At 37.3% G+C, this 24,643-nt stretch overlaps 5 protein-coding genes and 1 long non-coding RNA gene across 9 annotated transcripts; 5 read left to right on the forward strand and 1 right to left on the reverse strand.

The window, feature by feature from the left end:
- The first annotated feature begins 264 nt into the window (after positions 1-264).
- On the forward strand, positions 265-2,162 carry LOC103337899 (putative receptor-like protein kinase At4g10390). The gene is given in 3 exon segments (XM_008241070.3): positions 265-950; positions 953-1,114; positions 1,251-2,162. Coding segments are annotated over 3 exon segments (1,425 nt in total). The 5' UTR covers positions 265-391; the 3' UTR covers positions 1,955-2,162.
- Positions 2,163-2,646: 484 nt separating this feature from the next.
- LOC103337898 (Transmembrane proteins 14C) lies at positions 2,647-4,390 on the forward strand. Its single transcript, XM_008241069.2, has 4 exons — positions 2,647-3,073; positions 3,166-3,230; positions 3,876-3,963; positions 4,135-4,390. Exons 1-4 carry the CDS (start codon positions 2,788-2,790, stop codon positions 4,242-4,244), a joined length of 549 nt encoding a protein of 182 aa, XP_008239291.1. The 5' UTR covers positions 2,647-2,787; the 3' UTR covers positions 4,245-4,390.
- A 4,268-nt stretch (positions 4,391-8,658) lies between these two features.
- NIP5;1 (NOD26-like intrinsic protein 5;1) lies at positions 8,659-13,338 on the forward strand. 2 transcript variants are annotated; one of them, XM_008241071.3, is made up of 4 exons: positions 8,659-9,623; positions 11,454-11,873; positions 11,976-12,037; positions 12,577-13,338. In XM_008241071.3, exons 1-4 carry the CDS (start codon positions 9,408-9,410, stop codon positions 12,773-12,775), a joined length of 897 nt encoding a protein of 298 aa, XP_008239293.2. In that variant the 5' UTR covers positions 8,659-9,407; the 3' UTR covers positions 12,776-13,338. The 2 variants fall into 2 exon arrangements, with proteins under 2 accessions (XP_008239293.2, XP_088897429.1); XM_089041303.1 differs by having other exon boundaries at positions 9,483-9,623; positions 11,389-11,873.
- A 4,963-nt stretch (positions 13,339-18,301) lies between these two features.
- LOC148915301 (uncharacterized) lies at positions 18,302-19,156 on the forward strand. Its single transcript, XM_089041764.1, has one exon. The coding sequence runs from the start codon at positions 18,302-18,304 to the stop codon at positions 19,154-19,156; it is 855 nt and encodes a 284-aa protein (XP_088897890.1).
- LOC103337912 (uncharacterized) lies at positions 18,442-24,027 on the forward strand. 3 transcript variants are annotated; one of them, XR_016122197.1, is made up of 13 exons: positions 18,442-18,572; positions 19,765-19,899; positions 20,008-20,152; positions 20,434-20,736; positions 21,063-21,315; positions 21,562-21,731; positions 21,852-21,962; positions 22,142-22,193; positions 22,326-22,429; positions 22,506-22,634; positions 22,719-22,808; positions 22,974-23,770; positions 23,861-24,027. XR_016122197.1 is itself a non-coding variant. In XM_089041761.1 (12 exons), the coding sequence occupies exons 1-12, from the start codon at positions 19,165-19,167 to the stop codon at positions 23,505-23,507; spliced, it is 2,448 nt and encodes an 815-aa protein (XP_088897887.1). The 3 variants fall into 3 exon arrangements, 1 of the variants encoding a protein (XP_088897887.1); XR_016122196.1 differs by lacking the exon at positions 18,442-18,572 and adding an exon at positions 19,165-19,586 and having other exon boundaries at positions 21,565-21,731; XM_089041761.1 differs by lacking the exons at positions 18,442-18,572; positions 23,861-24,027 and adding an exon at positions 19,165-19,586 and having other exon boundaries at positions 22,974-23,507.
- On the reverse strand, positions 22,810-23,942 carry LOC148915302 (uncharacterized). The gene is made up of 2 exons (XR_016122198.1): positions 23,800-23,942; positions 22,810-23,691 (listed from the first exon to the last, which is right to left on the reverse strand). It is a non-coding gene; the product is annotated as an uncharacterized LOC148915302 (long non-coding RNA).
- Positions 24,028-24,643: the final 616 nt, after the last annotated feature.

Below are 24,643 nucleotides of genomic sequence, written 5' to 3' on the forward strand. Positions count from 1 at the left end.
CAGAAGTGTTCACAAAACAATACCTTGTTCAAACTGCAGAAGGTTATTTTGACTGGTCTGGTCTGGACCACAGTATTAAATTCTGATAAGAAAAATAAAAGACCATAGAATTAAACAATCCCTAATAATAATAGTACAAATATATTTTTTTGTTGGTGGGAGCTGGGGAAATGGGGACAGAGACCTGCTCTTTTTCTCTTTTTTCCTTTTCATTTTATGAAACAAATAAAAAAACAGAGACTAAGATCTTGATTTTGATTGGGTGAGAGTTAAATATACTCTCTTTTTCCTTTTATTCATTTTCTTCTGTGGAGAAAGTAGGAAGGAAGCTTGCCATTTGTTTCCTTTATGTCTAGATCGAGATCAAGGCTGTCAGATTGTGCCTCCATCCATGGCCAAATCTAAGGTCAGAGAAAGAGAAAAAGAAGAAGCAGAAGCAGAGGAGGTTGGTGGTGTTATATCAAGCCCAGCCAAAATCCCGCACGCTTGCCATTTTGTCTGTGGGTCTAACAGCACCTACTATTTCTTCACCACCTCCATCTCTCTCTTGTTTTTCTCTTTCTTCTCCTTCTCCGAGGCTTCTCGCTCCATCCCAACACCCACTCTCTCTTCCTCTTCTTCTCCTACTACTTATACCACTGCTTCTACTTCAAAAACCCACCACGTTGACTACACCATTATCATAATTCTCACGGTCTCCTCTGCTGCCTTCCTCGCATTTCTCCTTGTTTCAGCCATGGCTGTGCTCAGGTGCTTCGGCTTCAAACTAAAACGCAAGCAAACCCGCGTCACTTCTAACAGTCTTAGCAGTCTTGAAGGCATCAGCCACGAGCCTCTTGATCAGAAGGATGATATGGCCGGTGAAAGTGGGAATTTTTCTGTGAGGAAGTTGAGTTGGGATGAGATTGAAAGATCCACCAACAATTTTTGTAAGGTGATCGGATCTGGGGGTACAGCAATGTCTACTTGGCTCGTAACCCATCTGGGTTTTGGGCAATTAAGATTAACAATGGCAGCGAACGCCTCAATCAAGTTTTCAAGCAAGAACTCGATATCCTCCTCCACCTTCAGCATCCCCACATCGTCAAGCTTCTCGGCTACTGCGATAAACAGGGTCAGTTTTGTGTACCAAATTAACCCCTTAAAAGATTTCAGTGTTAAAAATGCCATCTTGTTTTCTGGGTTCGATTCAATTTGATCAAATAATTAATTTATATATATATATATATCTCTGTTTTTGTGCGGAACAGAGGAGGGTGCTCTGGTTTTTGAGTACGTTGCCAATGGAAACCTACAAGACAAGCTTCACGGCGGAGAATCAAGCCCCGTGCTGCCATGGAGGAACCGCATGGCGATCGCCTTCCAAATCGCACAGGCATTAGAGTACCTCCACGAGAAATGCCCTCTTCAGATCGTTCACATGGACATCAAAGCCTCCAACATCTTGCTCGACCAAGATCTCAATTGCAAGCTCTGCGATTTCGGGTCGGCGAAGATGGGGTTTTCCTCGACGGTCCGGCCGCCGTCGTCGTCGATGAAAAGTCACGTGTTGACGATGATGGGCTCGCCCGGGTACACCGACCCGCACTACCTCCGAACCGGGATCGCCTCCAAGAAAAACGACGTCTACAGTTTCGGCGTTTTGGTTCTGGAGCTTGTGACGGGCATGGAGGCCTTCTGCTCGGAAAAGGGCCAATTTTTGACGTCGTTGGTGGGACCTAGACTAAGGGACGGCGGCGCTGACTTGGCGGAGGCGGCGGGGATGGTGGACCCGCGGCTGGGCGCGGCGAGGTTTGACGTTGAAGAAGCCAAGAGTATGCTTTCGGTTTCGGCCATGTGCTTGCGGCAGTCACCGACACTGAGGCCTTCGGCTGCTCAGATACTGCAGACAATTCATGAGAAAATTCCATCTGTTTCGTTTCTACAGTCGCACCAGAAACAAATCATATACTAATTGAGTGATTTGATTGATTGATGGATCGATCCCAACCGTTGATTTGGACGACCCTGGTGAATTGGTTGTATAGAAATGTAGAAATTGGTGTCTGGTTTTATTTTGTTTTAGTGTAAAAGAAAGTTTTAATAATGATTCGGATGTAAATTTGCATTCACCAAATTTGTAGGGGAAAATGAAAGATTATATACACAACATCTTATGTTTATTTTGCTGCTTTTTCTTTTTTGGCTCTTTTTTATCTGGAGTTAATGTGTTCATATTCTTTGCAAAATTTTGTAATTATTTTCTTATTTATTTAGTAATTAAATTTGAACTCATGCCCCCTCGTTCAATGAAGGGCACAAAATCTCCAATCATATATGTCTGTTCTACACAGTGTTGGGGTGGAATGATTCAAATGAGGAAGATAATGCTAAAATTAACAAAGTAATTATAAATTAAATGAATAATTCCTCAATAATTATTGTAGGTGAGTAAGGAAATAATATTACGTTAGAATTTTATTTCGGTGGGATGATAATAGTTTCATTTATTTTTTTGTCAAAACCAAACCAAACCGAATTGTATAAATTTTTCGATTTTTATTTTGATTGTAAAGAAAAATCGGACCGCACCTACCCCTAATTGCCATGTAAGAAAAGAAGCAAAGTGGTGTGGGCTTGTGATATGATTGGGCTTATCTCAAGCGCAAGTAAAAATTGGCGCCCTCGTTTTGCGCGCCCTCGTTCTACAGCGTCCTGTCTCAGTTGCCTTATCATTTTCACAAACACATGGGGTGCACACCCACAAGTATATAACACAACTCAGAAACTCGCTGAAATTAACGAACTATGTCGTCGTCTACTTTGCATTTTGCTTCAGCAGTAACCAGGGGATGCCTGTATGAGCGCAATCCCAGAATTCCCAGTTCCAAATCTCCTGCGTTTTCCAATCCTCATCCTTATCACTGCAATTACAATGCGGGAAATGGCAAATTGGCAATGAACAATGCAAGCTTCAAAACCAAACCCAAAACGCAGCGTCGTCGATTCTTGTGCACTTCTCAGCTAGCAGAGTATTCCCCAACTACTTCTGCAGTCTACGGGTTCCTGCTCCTCAGCGGTGGTCTATTTGCGTGTAAGCTTTTCATTTATTTCTATAAAACAAAGATATCTTCTTTTTTATTTACTTTTGCTTAATTTTCAATGAAAGGGGTTTTTTGCTTGCAGATGCGAGATCAGGAAGCAAGGGGTCAATTCTCGGCGGGGTTTCAGGAGCAGCTCTGATGGGCACTGTAAGACTCTTGCTTTCATAGTGACAAGTTAACAACACTGAATTGTGTTTTAGTTCCAAGTTTTCACATGCTGGAGATTTTAATTATTTTTTTTTGGGGTTAATTTCTTGTTCATAATGGGCCAAAGAGCATCTAATCTTTAGGAACTTTGAGAAACAAATGTTGGGGTGCCTCCATGTTTCAATGCTAGCAACCTTCGTTGCAGCACTAATTGGCAGCCTTCATTTATGATGCATTTGGAAACATTGCATTTCCTGTTTCCAACCATAATGGCTATACTGGTATTACACTTGACAAGCCACAGAAGTTACAGATTTCTGTAAAGGAGCAGCCGCCTGAAAAGAGGGCCGTGTGTTTGCTGTATTGACGAATGAAACAGTTAGTTTCTATCTTCCTCGGAATAGCATAAGATAAACTTTGTTTCCGATGTTCCGCAGATGAGCTTCCTTACACCAAATGAACTACACCAGGAAACCATACTCTTGCTTTTCATTTCACTGATAAATGTGGAAGAATGTCTATCAAAATAAGCACAATTCATCGTTTTAGTGCCACATTCTGTTTTTGTTCATCTAAATGAGCTTCCTGTTCCTTTCTATTTCCTTACCTTTTTGAGATGGATGTAATTTTGTGGTATGCTTGTAGGCTTACTATCTGATGCAAACACCAGAAACAAAAGCTATTGGTGATGCCCTCGGGTTCGGATCAGCATTCCTTTTCGCTTCGGTATTTGGTAAGCATATGCTATGCTTTTTGTTCAAGATTTTTGCCTGGCCATCTCTGTATTTAGTAACAAGTGTGTGCATAGTGACTTGAATATCTGCTATGATCTTATACTTAGAATGGAACCTCAACTCCCTCTAGACTCCTCCTTTATTTTCCAATTTTCGCTAAATGGTTTCAGGTATACGATTAGCCGCTACCCGGAAACTGGCTCCTGCAGGCCCTCTGTTGGCTCTTTCTCTTAGTGCACTGGCTGTGTTTATATCAGCATATCTACAAGATAGTCACTAATTCTAACGTCACTTAGAAACCGTGTACCTCGTGTTAATGTGATGAGGACTTGACTTGTAAGGTATCTTTCGAATTCAGTTTTGGTGTTCCAACTCTTTCTCTGTTTTGGGTTTGAATTCTGACTTGGTGCTAACCTCTTTTTAGTACGAGTGCTTCTATTATTTTCGGCTCCCACCGCCATTGTACTAGCTCCACCTCCACCCGCCTAAGTTTTCTGCTTACCACAATTTTCTTTTGAAAAGACACTACATTGATTACACACTCCTCAAATAATTTAAACATCACACTTAACCCTAATTTTTCTTTAAGTGCATTATACAATAGTTTAAACACAAAGCCAACAAATTACAAGGAACCGACGATAAATGCGAGATTTGAATAACCCAATAATACGATATTAGGAGGATTTAATAACTGCAATAATGTGACTAATTGTATGGTTCAACAAAAAAGGCTACATCCCCCCTCCCTCATTTTCTTTTGGTTTCTAACTAGAAATAAGAATAATTTGAGATTCGCTTGTCCCATCAAATACATAGTTGTCACAAAATTCCAAATATCAACCGATGCTTACCTTACCCATAATACAATGTCCTCCTTTATGCCTATCCTATCCATATCCTTAGTTGACTGATGAGAGAGCAAACGAAACCGATTTTTCATTGTGTACAAGTCAGAAACTTCTGGTGATGGTTGTGAGGAAGTGACCTACTGTTGGTGTTGCTTGGTTCATCATTCTGATTGTGGCTGGCAACAACAAACACCCATAAAGTTCATGTCCACTTCCCTGAAAAGAAGGCGGAAAAGAAAATTAATGGACCTTCTTAAGAGTTGAGAATCATTTTGAGTATCTTCTACTCAACGATCACCATCCCAAAGTTTTTTCTACCACACAAAATAAATTATTAATACTTTAATGTCAGACATTGTGACATTAGCTTTCTCACATGCAATCATCATACTTCAAGCTAAAAGGAAGCATCAAGTATGCACTTCACCAGTCCAGTCCAAAGTGATTTTTCATGGGTTTTGTGGGGCATAGAACTAGAAATTAGGGTTCCATAGGCTGGCTGCAAAAAAAGTTTCAAATGAATCAGATTGAATGTCTTTTTCTAGTATTAAATTCTGCAGCAATGTGAACCCACTATATTGGCCATTAGGAAGGTCTAATTTCACTTTTGGGTCGTAGATGGGGAAGGTGAGGGTTGGATTTTGTCTGTCTCTTTCGCATTCTGGCACTCCCAAACAAAATCTCTACCTGCGGCTCCTCCTCTAACAATGGTTCAGGGTTAAATTGGGGAACAGAAAAGAAGGGTGGGATTTTGTAACACTTTATTAATATCAAAATTCCTGACTTTCATCATTGAGTTTGGAATGGAACATTCATGAATCACACACACATGAATCACAATCAAAACCAAATATTCCCGAAGAGAAGACCAGTGATTGAATTGAAGACGTCAAAGTTAAGAGAGATTGTCCCATCCTTCCAGTAGTATAGTTAACCAGTTGAAAGTTATGTCCTTATAATCTACCAAACATAAAAATCTGTACTAGTAAAATCCATTTTACCAGCCAAAAAGTCTGTTCAAGAAGCTAGTGTCTCGTAAACTTTATAAGTTCATATTACGAGCGAAAGATTCCCCTTCGATTGAGCTCGAAGGGGTTTCGATTGTTGAAATTATGAATTAAATTTGGTGAACACAACTCAAATGGGTGCAATCAGTCACCAAACAAAAGGGAATGAAAATAGAAAATCAAAACCAGGGAAGGGGGCACAATTTTCCAGCATACACATGCAGAGCCACAGACATCGTGAGGATAATATATACCTATTTGATGCTACCAAGCTAGCCAACTCGGTAACCAATAAGAGACTCAGATAGGAAGGTGATTAGGAACTTATTAATCAAGCATTCTCCTGATTATTCTCTGATTATGCTTGCTTTGCTATGGATGAGGCATGATCAAGTACTTAATTAAATTAGTACCATAGAGCCTGGTACACGAATCTTCCCATGAAAATAGGATTTTGTGTGAGCAAAAAGTGCCATCGACTCCACTCAAAAACCTAGGATTAGAGATAATCAATAATTAAATCAAGGGTTGGCACTCGAGAAATTTCCATGTAACTGGTTTCATCGCTCCTCTCTTTCTATCTTTCTTTTCATGATCCCACGATGTTAATCATATAATTAAGAAGTGACACTTAATTAATACTTATTAATCCAAACAATAATTGTTAATGATTATAGTGGTTTTTTTTTGGGTGCCCCATATACATTATGCACTTTCATTTATATATATACTTGTGCTATGAGCAGTTTTTCTGTAAAAATATATGTATTGTTAATTCAAAACTTGGAGAGTTGAAAATAGTTATGATTATTTAAGAATTAATCTGTCTGAAGTGTGACAAATATAATTAAATAATATAACATCCCGTATACATGGTGAGGAGGAATGTATGATGGATCAGTCACTCATAACCACGTCTCGGGGCCAGATTTTTTTAAAAATTAGGAGCCAACTATGCTGGGCGCATGATATATAGCTGTCCTATAACGTCAAGTATTGGTATCAATGGTAATGATTTCTTTGAAAACAATCCATGCATTATGTAAAATTAATGTGAACTAAATTAAACAAGTTTGACTTAACACATTATCAAAAGTTTTATATATGTAGTGTGTAGTTGCCATACAGGAGGATGAGGTGGTTATTTGACTTGCACCTTTCCATTACTATGGCTAGCTAGGAACATGGAAGTTTGACAAACTGTTTGATTGGACCAACCCTAGGCTGATCTTCTTTATGACCCACAAAGGAAAAAACAAGAGGAAGAAAAACTAGGCATCAATTGGATTTTCCTCACCCATATATATATATATGAACGAAAGGTGCATTTTTAATATAATTTCGTTTATGTTGTGACAGAGAATGGTGAACTCGTCTGTCTAATTTCTTGATGCGCTTATATTTAAATACGAAATTCGAATGCTATAAAAATTGTGGTATGTAATTTATTGCGAGTCTAATCAATCAACTACGTAAGCATGCTTGCATGATTGGAATCACATTCCTCTTATGTTATCGGCATAAATTCAGCTAAAAAACAAGTTGCACATTAGCAATTTTACACCCACGGCTTTACTTGTTCTTCAATAAAACGGATCAACAAAAGAAGGGAGAGGGAGGCAACTTTTGAAGGTGCAGGCTGTAAGAAGAAAAGCAGGGTACGTAGAGGCCTAAAGCCTATAGGCCGCCATGGCAACTTGATTCAAGTCAAGAGATGAAGCTCTGCGACTTTTTCTGGAAGTCAGGTTAAATAATGCATGACATGAGGAAACAAGGACATACATATCTGTATTGGGAAATTATTCGTCCAGATATATTTAATAATTCAATTAAACAGTGATTGGTTTTGCTTAAATAATGGATTGAAAATGAAATATATATATATATAATATTTTTTTAAAAAAAGAAAGTCTATGGTTTGTTTAAAACATGATTGGGTGGGTGGTGGGATTATTATACTGGACCAAAAATAGGGGCTTTAAACAGAGTTTCACAGGGCCATGTGGGTTATGCTCTGGTCAGGAAAGATGCCCATTGGCCAATTGCAATTTGCATTTCTCTCATCAGAGTCAATGAATAAAAGCGTGCACAAAATGTGGCTCATACGCAATTTTAGCCTAAGGGGGCCAAATCCCTCTTTACTAGCATCACACGGCAGTGAGGCTTTTATTCTTTATTTTTATCTTTTATTTTTTAATCAATGAGTGACAGGATGACAAAAGAGTCGGATATGCCATTACCATCCTCATTCCGTTTCACTTTCATCTTCATTGAGTAATAAGTTCTCACCCCCCACAACGAAAAGAAGCATTATGAGATTAACATACGTATATATACAATTTTTCGGCAACTGAATATAACTTAGACAAATTAATACATATAAAAACTATGAAATTAAGTAATATCATAAATTTGAAATGGAAAACCATAACACCAATTGGATCCAAATGTAAACTCTAAATGAGACAGAATTTGGATTGGGATTATTAGAAAATTTTCCCAAACATGGCTCTATACCGGTTTCTATCATACTACCCAATTCCATTGCCGACAAAATCCCCTAATTCTTACACTGAGACAAATTTAAGAACTCGAAAAAGAAAAATATCACTAAACTAAAAGCTAATCCATCATGTCTGTGAGTGGGGTTGGCTGTGGTCTTAGCGAGCTTTACGGGTGGTACTGGCAGTGACATTAGCATTGTACAAAAAGTATACGAAGCTGTTAAAAAAATGGATGCCATGGCCCAATGGAGGCATTGACTTTTTCCATATTAAAAATTAATTTGGGTGAGGTTCGAGTTTGGACTGCCTCGACTTTCTATATATAAACGCCTCTGCATTTAATCCCAACACTGACTTGGTGATTGCTTCTGAGTTATATTTCAATCCCCACGTCATATATCTCTATCTTCAGCTCACCTCCATTATTGTAATCCCTCTGTTTCTTTGTCTCCTTTCTCTTCTTCTTCTTCATCTCTGGCCTAAGTTTCAGTTTCAGTTTCAATCTTCAGTTTCAGCTTCTTGTTTTCAAATCCTCTGCATTTTGAAGACTCTGTTTTTGAACCTGGATCCTTCCATTTCCCCCAATCTTCCTTAACAACACATCAAAAAAATCATTTCCATTATGTAATCCAGTCTTTTCAATCCAATCCCACAAAACCCATTTCTCAAAAAAACCAAAAAAAATTTCAATTTGATTGCTTGTATGAATCTTTAGAGTTATCTTTATAGTGGGCACTCTGGCTCTGCTCGTTTCTTCTATCCCTTAGCTACACATTTATAAAAAAACCTCCAAAGTATGTAACTTTCAGCCTTCCCATATCCAAATTCCCCAACCCAAAAACCAAAAAAACAAAAAAATCTTTAGCTAAATTCATTTTCAATATGTACTAGCTGTAGTTCTTGGTGTCACCCGCCCTGGCCAGTATCAAAAAGCTCGTGTAGCAACAATTTTATAAAAATCATCAAATTATGTAACTCCGATCTCTAATTCTCATAACCCAATTCCTCAAAAACCCAAAAAAAAAAAAAGTCTTGTTTTTCTATCATATTGAGAAAAAACCAAAAAAAGAAGAAGCTAGGGATGCCGGAATCGGAGCCAGTGACCCCGTCGGCGTCGGCGCCGGCGACGCCTGGGACTCCAGCGCCGCTGTTTTCAGGGCCGAGAGTGGATTCTATGTCATATGATCGCAAGTCAATGCCGCGGTGCAAGTGCTTGCCTGTGAACGCTCGCACTTGGGGTCAATCTCACACGTGCTTCACCGACTTCCCCACTCCCACTGTCTCTCTCACCCGCAAGGTATGCAACCACTAGCTACAGGCAACATTTGACAGTTTTGATCATATGATCGATTGTTGGTTTGAGTTTAGGAGATGTGGTTTTTTTATTTGTTAATGACAATATAATATGTTTTTGTTAGTCATTATGTGCTTAACAACATAGCTAAATGGTCATTAAGCTTTTTAGGCTTTTACGCTTTTGAGCTTTGATGCTTTTGCTTAGCTTGGAATGACTAGGATAACCTATAAAGGAGATTCTGTTTGTTTCAGCTCTTGCTTCGTCAGTTCATTGTGTTGTCAGAAAACATAAACTTGTGAGTATGGAGATTCTTACTCCACCTCATAATTCAGATTAACAAATTAACAGCTTAATAACATAACATGTCGAGTGAAAAGTAATTGCGGTGGATAGAGTTTTCTATCCCTTCTTATGTATAACTTTGTGTTTGGTAGATGGAAATGTTTTTATCATTAGGTGGATATGATTTCGGTGTTGGGTTGACATTTCCCCTCTTTGCTTTTCATTTCTTTCCTTTTATTTCTTTCCTTCACGACCTTCTCTACATATAAAGCATGGAATTAGAAATTAGTAATTATCCAACATCGTCGGAAATATATAAATGGCATGCAACTGGAATATCACTTTTTGTGTAAGATATAGACACAAGCCTAGATGTTTATGTAACGGATAAACGAAAAATATTGAAGTTGTAGATTAGATTGTGCCTGGTCTTTAATAATCTTTAACAAACCTGTTTGTACCTGGTGTTTTTTCTGTTCAAGATGGCTGCACCTGCATTTAAACTAAACCACACGAAACTTTTTTCAGATAATTAAACACCCAAGATGAAAGGGATGTAAAATCCTCCAACTTGTGTCAACTTTCGATTCGTTGTTAATTTACTTTAGATTTTAAAAACAATTGATGTGATAAAATTGGGGTTTATAATTTAAGCAAATTTTCCATTCAAGACAAAAAAACATTTCTTTATTTTTTGTGTGTGCATTATTGTGCTTGTGGAATGACGTATTTTTTTTACTGTTGGATGGAAACGTGAAGTTGCAAAAGTACAAAAAAGATAAAAGATAAAAGATATTATTATTTTGGTAGAAAGATAATTCTTTGTTCAACTCTCTCAACACAAATAAATTAAATAAATTAAATATTTTCACCTAACCCTTAAGCGACTTGGTCAATTCTTAACAAACCCATAATTTGAATAAAAATATGTATATATATATATACACGCATGCATGTAACGTCGTATATGTGAGTCACTAAAACATGACAGCCCAATTTTATCAGTGAGTCTCCTGCCTTATTCCAACCACACAATTAAAATATATCCAGGACGGTTCTACTTGTAACCAAATCTGGTAGGGTTTGGTCCACCTGCATTTTTTGTTATATTAGCGAATTCAAGAACAAAAAAGACTACATGTCGTAACTCGACCATCACGACGACAGTGGAAAATTAATTTTCTTTTTGGAGAATTTGCTTGTTGTGATGAGGAACACTCGAACATACATTGCTTTTTGTTTGTTTTGTTAAGAAGCTAGGACCACTCATTGTGCGAAGCACTTTTTTACTGATGGATGGATGGATGGATGGATGGTGGATATGAGACCTAAGAAATCAAAAGAAGCTAACCCTAGTACATGTTTATTGGTCAAAAGCTTGTTGTTTATGCACCAAGAATATTACATGTTTTTGCACTAAACCCTGAACCCAATTGACAATGGGTACGGGAGAAGCTCATAACGTGTTATATTATTATGCAAGGCTTTTCTTTTCCGATGTGGGAAAATACTCTCTCTGATCGAACCTACGATACGTATTATATTCAGCTAGGAGCTGAGTTTGTCGGAACCTTCATCCTCATGTTTGCAGCAAGTGCCGGACCAATTGTGAACCAAAAGTACAACGGCGCAGAGACGCTGATCGGCAATGCGGCATGTGCTGGACTTGGGGTGATGATCGTGATCTTGTCCACGGGCCATATCTCTGGTGCGCATCTAAACCCATCTCTCACCATTGCCTTTGCTGCCCTGCGTCACTTCCCGTGGGTTCAAGTCCCTGCCTACATTGCTGCTCAGGTTTCAGGCTCCATTTGTGCCTCATTTGCTCTCAAAGGAGCTTTACATCCTTACATGTCGGGCGGCACCACGGTGCCTACTGTGAGCACTGGCCAGGCCTTTGCACTTGAGTTCATCATCACTTTCAATCTCCTGTTTGTTGTCACTGCTGTTGCCACTGATACCCGCGCTGTAAGTATATATACATTGAATGCAATTCGATTATTCACATAACATATTCTTAGCATTAATCTATCTTTTCCCATGTGGGGGTGAATTTTTGGTGACATGCAGTTGGGAGAGTTGGCTGGTTTAGCAGTTGGGGCTACTGTCATGCTGAATATTCTTATTGCAGGGTTAGTACTTAAATTAATTATATGGCACCTCTCTCTCTCTCTCTCTCTCTCTCTCTCTCTCTCACAGAATGCTTATTTATATTCTCTAATTACATGGGCCACTACTAAAAAAGTGAAAAATGCTCGACGAATATGAATTAATATTAGATTCTTATCAACATGTACTTGAAAAAGGGACCCATTATGGAAGCCACATCTGATCTATACATCTCTGATTACAAACAAACAAAAGCTTGTCATATGTTTGTTTTGTTTTGGGGTTTAGGGGTCGGCAAGTTGGCAGTTCATGGGCAATCCAGAAGGGTCATGACTCATTCGTTATAACAAATAATTTTCATGCACGCTGGCGAAACGTCACATTATTTTGAAGGGAGAAGTTGGGTGTGGTGTGATGTTTGTTTCTGTTATCATTTTATCATTTAGCTGCCTAGCCCTACACTGAAAGCTTGATAGATAAAAGATTCCAAACGGATTGTAGTACTAATAATAGCGATAACAATAATATTAATATTTGTTTTTGTTTTATTTGGTCGTGGCAGGCCATCGAGTGGTGGTTCAATGAACCCTGTCCGCACCCTAGGCCCGGCTGTGGCCGCCGGAAACTACACCAAATTGTGGATATACCTGGTGGCCCCCACCCTTGGAGCCCTTGCCGGGGCAGGTACCTACACGGCAGTGAAGCTCCGTGAAGATGAGGTGGACGAGCCTGTGCGCGAGGCCAGGAGCTTCCGTCGCTAGATGAATATAAGAGGAGTGCATATGCAGGAATATAATCTCTTGTCAGATAATTCGACATGTTATGTTATTCGACTGTTAATTTAAGTCACATTTATTGATTAACAGTTTGATAACGTAACATGACGAACATAAGACAAGAGAATATTCCTTTATATGCATGGTCCTTGCAATTATGTATGAATTATAGGAAGATTTGATGATGGTGAAGTGATAGCTTAAGACAGATTTTATAAAGAATAAGGGCGGGCTGGGAATATAAATATATATATAGGATGTGACACAAAGTCTTTGCCCTCCCCTGGCCCGCGGCTTTTCACTGTAAAATAGTGTGCTTGTTTGGTGTGCGCGACGGGCATCATCTCACAAGGGTCGTTGTCTTGGATGGACGCCTTTGAAACGTATGTGATTGGTGTTTGTCCGGGGCCCTTTGAGAAGACTTTGGATTGGCTCTGTTCGTTTGCTTTGTGTGATGCTTTCTTTTTCTTCTTCTTGTTTTGGGTATGGAAAGCAAACTGTGTATATTGCTTTCTCTATTATATCATCAATAAAACTGCATTATAATACATTGCTTCTTCTTAATATTATTATAACTTAGAAGCACCCTGCGTGCGTGTGTGTATATATATATATATATGTTATAAAATTAGAGGGAGAAAATATAGAGAGAAGTGATATGCTAAAGATAAAGTTTCACTATGTTTATTCTTTTCTTAATCTTTGGTAGAACCACCTATTTATAGGCTTACAAGATAGGAGATTGAATACCATCATTTACAATATACCTATAGGTTTTTAGTCAAGATATATCTATAGGTTACAAGCACAAATTACAAATACTTAGTGCATAGATTACATAGAATCCAAAGGTAGAATACTAAGAGGTATGGTGGTCATCCACCAACTCATGCACTTACAACACTCCCCTTTGGATGTTCACCATACAATAACATAGTTCCCTCATTAAAAACCTTGTTTGGAAAACTCAGTGGGACAAAACCGAAGCGAAGAGAAAAAGAGTGAAACTTTCTTCTAGATCATTGATATGGTGTTGGATGCACTTATTTTGCCTCGTTAAAACATTGCTAGGAAAAACTCAGTGAGACAAAAACCTAGTCGAAGGGAAAAAGAGTACAACACGCATATGTCCTGTATGTAGTAGAATTGGGATGCTCCCCTGATTGATATCTCTTCCTGATTAATATCTCCTCTTAATTTTCATTAACTTTTGGAATTTAGGCTTCAGAAAAAGCTTTGGTAAAAAGATTTGCCAGATTATCTTGTGAACGAATTTGTTTAACTCCAATCTCTTGACTTTTTTTTCTGAAACTATGTCACCCTTGATGAACCCTTATCTGATTTGAGCAATACAAGCAACATTGTCTTCATACATGATCATCTATCACACTATTCAACCTGTTTTTCGCTTTTCAAATGATTGAACTCTTTAGGAGCATCAACAACTAATTTAATAGTTAGAATATGTTACAACAATATCAAATTTGCATTTAAAATACTCAAACTCTTAGTGTTAACTTTTAAATAAGAATATTGTGGTACTTTATATATTTCAAATGGTCGCTTCATGTGATATATCTCAAATATTTCATGAGCTTTGAGGATCTTCATGTACCATATAGTCTTAATAAATATGCATTTAACACATGTTATAAGTTTCGCGTTAAAATAACACCTGTACTTATAGAAATGCGGATGCATATCTGATGAGATGAGAGACTAAAACCATGTCTCTACCAGAAAACCTTATGTCATATTAGGGATCTTATTTCACTTCACAAGCATCAATTCGCAACATTCATACTTAACATTTGTAATTTGGTGTTTGAGCTATAGGTTCAATATCCCACACTTCATATTTAGTGATAAATGGAATTGCCTATTTCCATTTTGGCCAATCACTTAACTTGTCGACATTCATAAGGCGATTTAATATAATCATAGCCCTTGATGATTGTAGTATCTACTAATAAACCAGATGTATCATCAATTTATGATCCCACAATTCTCATGTGCATGCGCATGCATAATTTATAAGCATTTCATTGCTTTGTACCAATGCATCTTCAGGAGCTGATGTTGTCACTTATAGGACAAACATCTCTTTTACGATGAATTAATTAGAATATGTGCATCATAACCTCATATATAGCGTTATTTTTTATAGGGCTTGAGTTTTTCAAATAATTTCAACTTCTAGGGAGTTAAGTTTTTAGAACCTATATTTTTGTCATGCTCATAGTCACTTATTGTCATGTTAATGGATTGTGATACGTGAATATCAATCCATACTTGCATATTCATAACTTTATATATGCATTATCTTGATGAGACAAAAAGGACCGATTCAACACTATTTCACGACGTTCTTCAGGAACTGTCATTCCTCCCCCTAACGGCGGGAAAATTTTCTCAAAATGTAGGAAAATAAACTCACCATCATTATCAATTCAAATTGACTGGATTGGATAATGTGGGAGTTATGCTCGTAAGCGTCTTGACAAAAGACAAATATGTGACAATTTTAGTAGGCACATTCAATAAAACTGGTGAAGTGATCCATAATTAAATGTTGTATAGGCTCACAAATATCCCCTTGAATTATTTCAGGAAAGAGGGCTTAAAGTCAATTTTTGATTGAGATGATCTTATGACAGCTTTTATTTGTGAGCATTCTTTGTAATGATATTTGTTGGACAAGACAATATTTTGAGTCTTTAAATGATGTCCTTACAAATTTATAAAAATCTTATGTATCATTGTGGAACATGGATTGCCAAGATAGTCATACTACAACATAAAAGTTATCCGGTCAATGAACTTCTGGTTCATGATATCATAATCTTCAACTACTTTAATAGTTGTGTAATATTGGGGCCTCATGAACTTTTAGTTCATGACATCATAAACTTCCTACCCACAAAAGAAAGTAGGAAATTTCTCCAATAGACGCCTCTAGCAGTCAATATTGGGGCGGTAATACAAAAAATTATCATTGTAAAACGAAATTAACTAATAACCCAACATAAATAAAATAAAATAAGTAAAGTGGTATAAACGAGGAATAAAATAAATAAATTAAAGACTGTGAAATTCGAAGATAATCCAATATTAATGTGGATTCAATATGCAGATAAAACTACAAGTTTAAGAATTGGATTTCAAACCAATTCAGGTTCATATAGGCTCAAATAAGTAATAAACTTCAAGTTCATGTATAGTATTAAGATCCATGAAAAACTATGAACTTCATGTTCATATCAATATATATTCGAAACTTTAAGTTCGAATACGTAGATATAAATAAATTGAATTAATAGTTGTGCTTTGAACTTCATACTCAAATCGATGTATATGCACTCGAAACTTCTGGTTTGGGTTCTTGACATATGTAGGCCTCATGGAATTTTGATTTTGATTAATACAAAATCGAGGAGTTTCATGTATTTAGTGCTCTTTAAATTCGCGGAACTTCACGGCCTCAATTATTTGGAATCAAAGAACTTCAGGTTCTAATTCAATCAAAAGAACTCTAGGTCCTAATATAGTTATATGATGAGGATCGAGGAACTTCGGGGCCTGATCTTTTGTATAATACAAACTCATCATAATAATTAAGATCATACTTAAAATTAAATAAACAAAAAAAAAAAACCATGGCATTATATTCAAGTGTAATAAGAATAAGAATTTTTTTTCCTTAAACGAACATGATGAAGTCTAATGGTGAGTACAAAGAAACTCTATACCATGTGATGACTCTATCTCATATAAGAAGAAAGAAAATTCAAAGAAAGAAAACATACCAAGAGCAATGTCGTGCTGATAACGTGTTATAAAACTAGAGGGAGAAAATGTAGAGAAAAGTAATATGCTAAAGATAAAGTTTCACCATGTTTATTCTTTTCTTAATCTTTGGTAGAACCACCTATTTATAGATTTACAAGATAGGAGATTGAATACCATCATTTACAATATACTTATAGGTTACAAGCACTAATTACAAAGACTTAGTGCATTGGTTACATAAAATCCAACTAGTAGAATACTAAGAGGTATGGTGGTCATCCACCAACTCATGCATTTACAACATATATATATATATATATATATTCCATTGAGAAATAAGATCCCTTAAATAAGTTTATTTGAGGGACACTCTTATAGGGCCTACTCTGCATTGTATTTCACTAATTTAAACCATTTATTTTGTAAATATTTATTTAAAGATCATCTTTACAAAAAATACTTGAATCCAATATCATTTGACCACTCAATTGAGATATTGAAATATTAGTATTTTCTTGAAGTACCGTGTTCATTAATTTTGTACGACACAATTGGATGTCGAAACGGTTTTCGATTTGTATAATTTTTTGTAAAGATGATTTATGAATGCAGACTTACAAAATATATGGTTTTGATTATTGAAAAAAAATTCGTAGGGGACCCTAAATGGTGTCCCTCAATAGAGATGTATTTGTATAATTTGTTATATATATGAATAATGTAATAAGAAAGATAGACACACTATTCGTGATAAAAATAATTAATTGAACATGGAGGATGAATTTGTTAGAACATAGAAGTGAGGTTTTGAAAGCAAAGTAAATTTTTTAAGGGAAAAAATTTATGTAGGTATACGTATATGTTAAGCACTTAGTTTTGGGAGTGATGATATATGTCATGGTTTGACACATGCACAAAATATAATTCATCAAAAGCACAGAAAACACACATATCAAATTTTGATTGGCAGGAAATAGGGATTCATACTTCCAAAGGAATGAGTCACATGTTTTCCTGATTATTTTTCATTTTACTTATATGCAATTTTTATATTAGGTACTGTCATACTATAGGAACTGATACAATCACTCAAAAAAAGTTCGCATACACTCATCTATGACAAAAACATAATGTAAAGATTGTACTTTGATACATGTGTAAAAATTATTTAAGAGGGCCAATAACAGCTCAATTTCTATTTTTTTAAGGTAATGGGTTGTCAACGGAGTCTAGCCTAATTAAAAAAGATATTGACTTGCAGACTAGTAGTTTTAGGTTCGAACCCCTATGATATCTTGATTATGCGTGCGTGAGAAATTCATCTCCTCAGTAGTTTAGACTATAACTTGTATTTAAAAAAAAAAAAAAAAAGTAATGATGTAACGTGCACATCATGCATGACACGGACGTAGGTTGGAAAAAAAGTTGGAAGAACTGGTTGGATGATGGGCCGGATGTGAGCTTGTCCAATAAATAATAGACTTGGGTGGGATCTCTTAGAAGCAGGCCTGGCCTCCAGTTTCAAAAAATATACAGATCCAGGCGAAAGTTACAACATTTAACCCGCGCTAAAATAAGAAAGAAATTTTGGAGGGAAATGAAAATCTAACAGCCAGAAAATAGAGGGCTTCCTCTTCACCCTCTTCATTCTCTCCTGCCCTTTTCTCATCCAGTAGATGCAAATTTATCCATTGCAGATTTCTTTCGACTGATATTCTTGTCATGACAGATTTATCAGAGCACAGTCATGACCATACCAATAATAACAAGAGAGACGGAGTTGCAATTTCAGAAAATCGTATCTTTCACCGCAAGAGGCCGAGAAGCGCTTTAGGCTCGACGGTTTTGGTCGAAGTTAAGCATCTGGATGTTCCTCTTACGTCTCCGTCCACCGGCTCTCCGGTCAATTCCATTCGCCTCCATCCGGATCGCCCTTACACGATCGGCCGCAGCACCAACCGATGCCACTTCGTCTTCGCCGATCGCCGCGTTGGTAAGCAGCATTGTCAGATTATATTTGATTCTCTCAATCGAAAACTGTATATTGTTGACGGCACATTGATTTCGGGTCCTCAATTTAGACCGGAAGAGTGTTGTAGTGTAGTTAAGGCTTCTTTGAATGGGGTTTTTGTGAATGGGATTAGGGTTAGGGAAGACGTGGCGGTGGAGTTGTCAGATGGAGATCAGGTCTCACTTGCTTGTTCAACTGAAAATTCTTGCTGTAATCCGATTCGGATTGGGTTTGTTGTTGATGAGATTGTTTTTGAGGATCAACTTGTTCAAGATTTTATTGACTCCCAAGGATCTGTCTCTGTATGTGCATCGGGATGTAAAAGGGTTTTTGCTTCCCGGGTAGACGGTTCTTCATTTTCCCCCATTGCAAGAGCAAATTTTCTCTCGAGGGAGTGCAGGCGCATTTTGCTTAGCGATGATCCTATATCTTACATTCGAAAATGTGGTACATATTCTTTTAGCAATGGATCCATAACAAGTAATGTGATTGGATCTCCGGGTTTTGATGTTGATAGACTCCCTGTTAAGGGGAAAAATCATTTTTATGTCACACGTCAGACATAGATTGCAATATGGAAAGTAAAATGCAGTCAACTTCAGTCATGCATCACTGTAAAAGAGTACTGGTTTCAGAGCCAAACGGTGATTTAGCTCATCTCCGTGTTCATGGTGACCCTTTACATCCACAAGACAATGAAGTCCCAGTTCCATGCGATTCTTCTGAGACCGATGTTGCTGATCGGAGTCCGGAGGCTTCTTCTTGCAATTTTATGAGTAGGGATTACCCTCACAGGTTTGATGGTGTTGTCAAGAAAAAAAATTGGAATAGCAATGTTGGTTCACCGCCTGGCAAGAGATTTTACCTGAATCGCCTTGCGTTTATGGGCCACAACTCTTCAAGTCATCATTCCGTTATATCCTTGCCGGAGCTTCTTTATCCTGTCCAAAGTATTTCACAATTATTTATTGCAACATTCACAAGTGACATTTTGTGGTAGGGTAACCAGAAACTTTTCCATACGTTCTTGTTGGCAGCATGTCCATCTATCATTTGTTTATGCACCATCCTTGTAGTTTTTCCTACCATTTAGAGTTTTTGATCTTATCTTATCATATTTAACTCGTGTGTTTCACCAGTCTAATTGTCTAAGGGTGATGTTATGTATCAATAGGTTTTTGTCATCCTGTGAGATTCCTAGCCATCTGCCAGTAACAGTTGCTTGTCATAATACTGAGAGATGTTGGAGTTCAAGTCCTGATAAAAGAACATCTTCACCTTATCCAAAATTTCCTAATTTAATTATTGTGTGAGTAATTTTTTTTCGTATATCTCATTCTTTAGGCACTTGTATTGGCGCACACAAACATTACTTTTATTTAATGATTTTCATTTTTTATGTTTTTCATTGAAATAGGCATCCCCCGTTTCCCGAGGCCATAGCTTTCGGTAAAGACCGCGAAAGACATGGCATTGCTTGCCATCATCCAAAATTATTGGTTCTAAAAAGGGATGATAGTATTCGTGTCATCATTACCTCTGCAAATTTAGTGGCAACACAGGTGCTTGTTTAGTTGGAATTCCCGTTATTCCTGTTCTATTGATGTGATTACATTTCCTATTTGCAAAATGTCACTGCTTATTTATTTAAGCAGAACTTCGGGAGTGATGTAGTTGCAACTTGCAATTCATGTTTGCTGTGATTTTATCTTTATTAGTAGAAAGCCTTTTGATGATGGATACATACAAACTCTTTTTCCCCTTTACTAATTTAACATTTTGTTATTATTTCCAGCATGTAATCTTATGCACAGATTACTAATTGCTCGTTATAACTTTGCAGTGGAATGAAGTGACCAATACCATCTGGTGGCAAGATTTCCCTCGTAGAAGCGCATCTGATTTTTCATCCCTTTTTACTCAATTTCACAATGGGGAAACAAATCAAGCCACAAAAACTGATTTTGCTTCTCAACTGGCTGGTTTTATGGCATCTCTATTAACTGATGTACCTAGTCAGGCCCACTGGATTGCCGAGTTAGCAAAATATGATTTTGGAGGGGCAACAGGACACTTGATTGCTTCTGTTCCCGGAGTTCATTCTTATAAGACTCCCTATATATTGGAATCCAGGCACTTCGGGCGTGTAAGTGTTTTTTTCATTTGTATGTGGTCCAACACCCAGAAACTTGAGTTCAGCCATTGCCTAAATTGATAGTAATATGTTTAAATGTTTTTCTTGGAACCTCTCCCTTCCATTATTATTATTATTATTATTATTTTTCTCTTGTGGGTAGGGAATTCAGTAAATGTCAACTTTTCAACGATACAAGAAAGCTTTCTAGATAGAATTTAACTCACTTTTAGCAGATGCATTTAATAAGTTTCAATAGGGAAGACTTAATATGATTTTTTTTAGTGGCTGCTTAATCAAACTAGGTTTTTGATTTTGTAGCTAATTTTTCATGTCAGGCTGATCATGGTGCACCAGGGTCATTTGGTGCGAAATTCCTTGGATCAGTTGAAGCATCAGTGGTTGGTCTAAGCTACCTCTTTCACAATGCAAAAGACTCAAATGGTGCAAAGCTTAAGAAGCTGGCTTCATTCCTCAGGAAATCATGTGAAAAAGCTTTATCAATTGTTTTAACAAGAAACAGAAATGTACCTGCAGATGCAAATGCAGTGAACATTCTTGTTCCTGACTCCAATAATTTCTATGAGGGAGGTAAATTTCACATTGCTTGGTCCAAAAACACCCTCACTTTGATAAGATTTTTTTAAAAATTACTCTATACTTTTGGTATTGGGTGGTTGCCTAATATAATCATTAAACTGTGTGAATGGGGGTTGTTTTGCTCTTCTTGCATGCAGGACAGTTTAATAAGCATTCCCGAATGTGTGAATGTGGTTTTAAGTTGTGATATTTCATGCTATCAGCTACCCAAGTTTAATAACTGCATTTTCCTTGTAGTAGTTTGTGTTCAACTTGGCTTCTTGCCTAGAAATGTTGCAAAATGGGTCTCTCCACTTTGGGATATTGGATTATTCAGCTTCTCTGGGTATGTCTGTCCTAAAGAAGCCCTTGCTGCAGCTTTAGGAGGAAACAGCAAGAAAGTACAACTGATACTGCATGTGTCGCAGGTATTCAGCATATATTGCGTATACTTTGTGGAGTCATAGATTGGAGCTCACTCTATATAGTAGCATGATGTTTTGGATTCTGGAGTGGGCATATATCAGACACAATGCTGTTTTTTGCAGGGACCTAAGTTTGAGGATATATCAAAGATCATGCAATCTCAGCATGTTATTGCATTGAGCTCTCTGATTGCTGCAATTCAAAGGTGTACAGGCCTCTGGCGACTACAGGAGGTAATCATCAAATTTCTGAACAGTGTATTCGATCATTGATTATCATATACTTCCTCACTAGATCTGTTTTGCATATACAGTCAATGTAATTACGTAGTTACATGCAAATGATGCTGTTCAGTGGCTTTCTAGTTTATGATGTTATTTCAGTATCTGATAAAATATTTTATTTTTATCAGGTTTTAGGTCAGTATAAATGGCCTGAATCACTTGACTCTGATTTTGTTTATGGTGAGTGTATCTTGTACAATCCTAATTTGTTTGTAAGAAATTGGAAGATGTATATTCATTAATGAAAAAAGGAACTCCAAAGACATGTTCTGATTATTTTTTGTTGGATACCTTTTTTTTATAAAATTTAAGGCGCATCTTCTATTGGGTCAATCAATGCAAAATTTGTAGCTGCATTTTCAGCAGCTGCAGGAAAAAGATCATCGGAATTCGAGTCTGAAGAGTCTGATCCAGAGGTAATTAGACACTCTTGCCTTTTATAGAAATTCTTGAAAAATTTATGCCATGTATATTCATTGGATCTCTTAACAGTGGGGCTGTTGGAGTGCTAGTCAAGAATCAAAAAGTCCGTCCATTAGAATACTTTTTCCAACCATTGATAGAGTGAAGAATGCTTGTAATGGAATCTTTCCTTCAAAACGCATTCTTTGCTTCTCCGAGGTAAGGTGATCGTTTTCAGCCTCTTGTAATCTCTAGTCTAGATCTTATTATTTGTTGACCATACAAATTTTTTGATTTACGTAGAAAACATGGCAAAGGCTCAGGACTTTAGACATACTTCATGATGCAATTCCTTATCCCTATGATAGAGTAGGACATCCAATGCACATCAAGGTATGAATATCTCCGTCTTTTTAAATGATTACAGTTTCTTCAGGTTTTCCACATCTAATTTATCGGCATCAAATGAAAACTGTTTCTTTGTCCTAAGTTATTGCATATATGATATACTTTCACGACTGTAGCATCTTATCTGTGTTACATTTTTAACATATGCAGGTGGCACGGAGACGCTTCCAGTCAAGGACAGATGCATCTTCGTTTGGCTGGGTTTATTGCGGTTCACACAATTTCAGTGCAGCTGCCTGGGGACGACCAATTAATAGTCCATTTGGTTTAAACATGAATGGACTAGGGAATGCCAACTCTTCTTTGGGTCAAATGCTTCATATTTGCAACTATGAACTTGGGATCATTTTCACCTTTCACCAAACAGAGACAGATAGTGCCCAAAAAAAAAGCACAAACTTGGATGATATTGTTTTGCCATATGTTGTGCCTGCTCCAAAATATGGGCCAGGAGACAGGCCAGCAACAAGGAAGGCTATGAGGGAGGCATTAGCTGAACTTACTGAGCAAGAGAGAGAAAGGCTTATAGAAGCAGCTACAACCGAGGAAATTATGGAAGAGAATCCAGAGCCAGACGAAGATGAAGTAGTTGAGGCGACTGATTACGTTGCAGAAGAGAAGGAAGAGGAGAAGGCTTATGCTGAGAAACTTTGGAGCCAAGTAGACTCATCCCAGAGCTGTTGAATCCCTGTCTGGAGCCAAAATGCTTGATCACTCGGAGCAGAAAGAGTTAAGGACCATAGCTGCTTATTTATGCAAGATAGAAATCTTTCTGTGCATCTCTCAGCAAGATGTTCACCGTCACATCTTCCTGCTTAAACCGTTGATCTCATTGACGAGGCAGGAAGTAGGTTATGTGTTGAGTCTTCTGGAGGAAAATATACAGCAACTTTCAAAGTCACCAGATCATCATAGGCAAAAATAAAAGAATGGGCAAACCCAAAGTGGTAATTACATCTATCCTCTGGTATATTACCTTTGATTAATGAGCTGCTAGCCTGATTGTAACTCTAGTTTCATGTTCTTTGTGTAAGCAGGTCCTGGAAAGTCAGCTGAAAATGGTGCCGCTTCTACAAATAATGGTACAGTTTTCCATTTTTTAAAATCTCCTTTGCCTTCTACATTATGATACGAATGCTTGTGTATGATCTATGGCCCCGAATAAAAGCAGTAGGCCTGCATTTGAATACGTAGTATTCTATAATCACTACATTAGGGCTCAAATTGATATTTAACAGACATGTGTATATGTATTATGTATACACACTTTTAAATGCTGGACCTGGATGGAAAGCTAGTTAAATGTTCCATACCAAACTTTTAGGGCTGAAACGTGGTATTTAGCAGAACATATATAAATGCTGGAAGGAAAGTTAGGTAGAAATGTTGCAAGCTTACACAGCTTCACCCATCGCATGCCCAATTAAACCCAACCCAGCTTTTGACAAAAAAACAAAAAACCCACCCAGCCCAGCACCCCAATAGGCATCTGCCAAGTCAGCCATCCCAATCTGTTGAAAAGAATAAAAGAAAGATTATTTTTCTTAATGGGACAAATAACTTTTGCGACGTGTACAAAGAGGAAAGGAACAATAAAGGGTTGCCGATAGATTGACTTGGCTGGTTCTTGGCGTTGACGTGCCGCCCCACTCTATTCAATACCTTTCGTCTTTCTTTCTTCTTCCATTGCTTGCATTCCAAAGTTTAATTTTCGAACCTACTTATTTTGTTCTTTTTTGTTCCTAAGAAGATACCCAACATGGAAGCAGAAGCAAAAAACGAATTGCCTTTTTCTATTTTGTGTGGTAAAATATTCTTAA

This window comes from Prunus mume, linkage group LG7 (genome assembly GCF_029339155.1).
Source record: "Prunus mume cultivar Tortuosa linkage group LG7, ASM2933915v1, whole genome shotgun sequence".
Lineage (NCBI taxonomy): Eukaryota > Viridiplantae > Streptophyta > Magnoliopsida > Rosales > Rosaceae > Prunus > Prunus mume.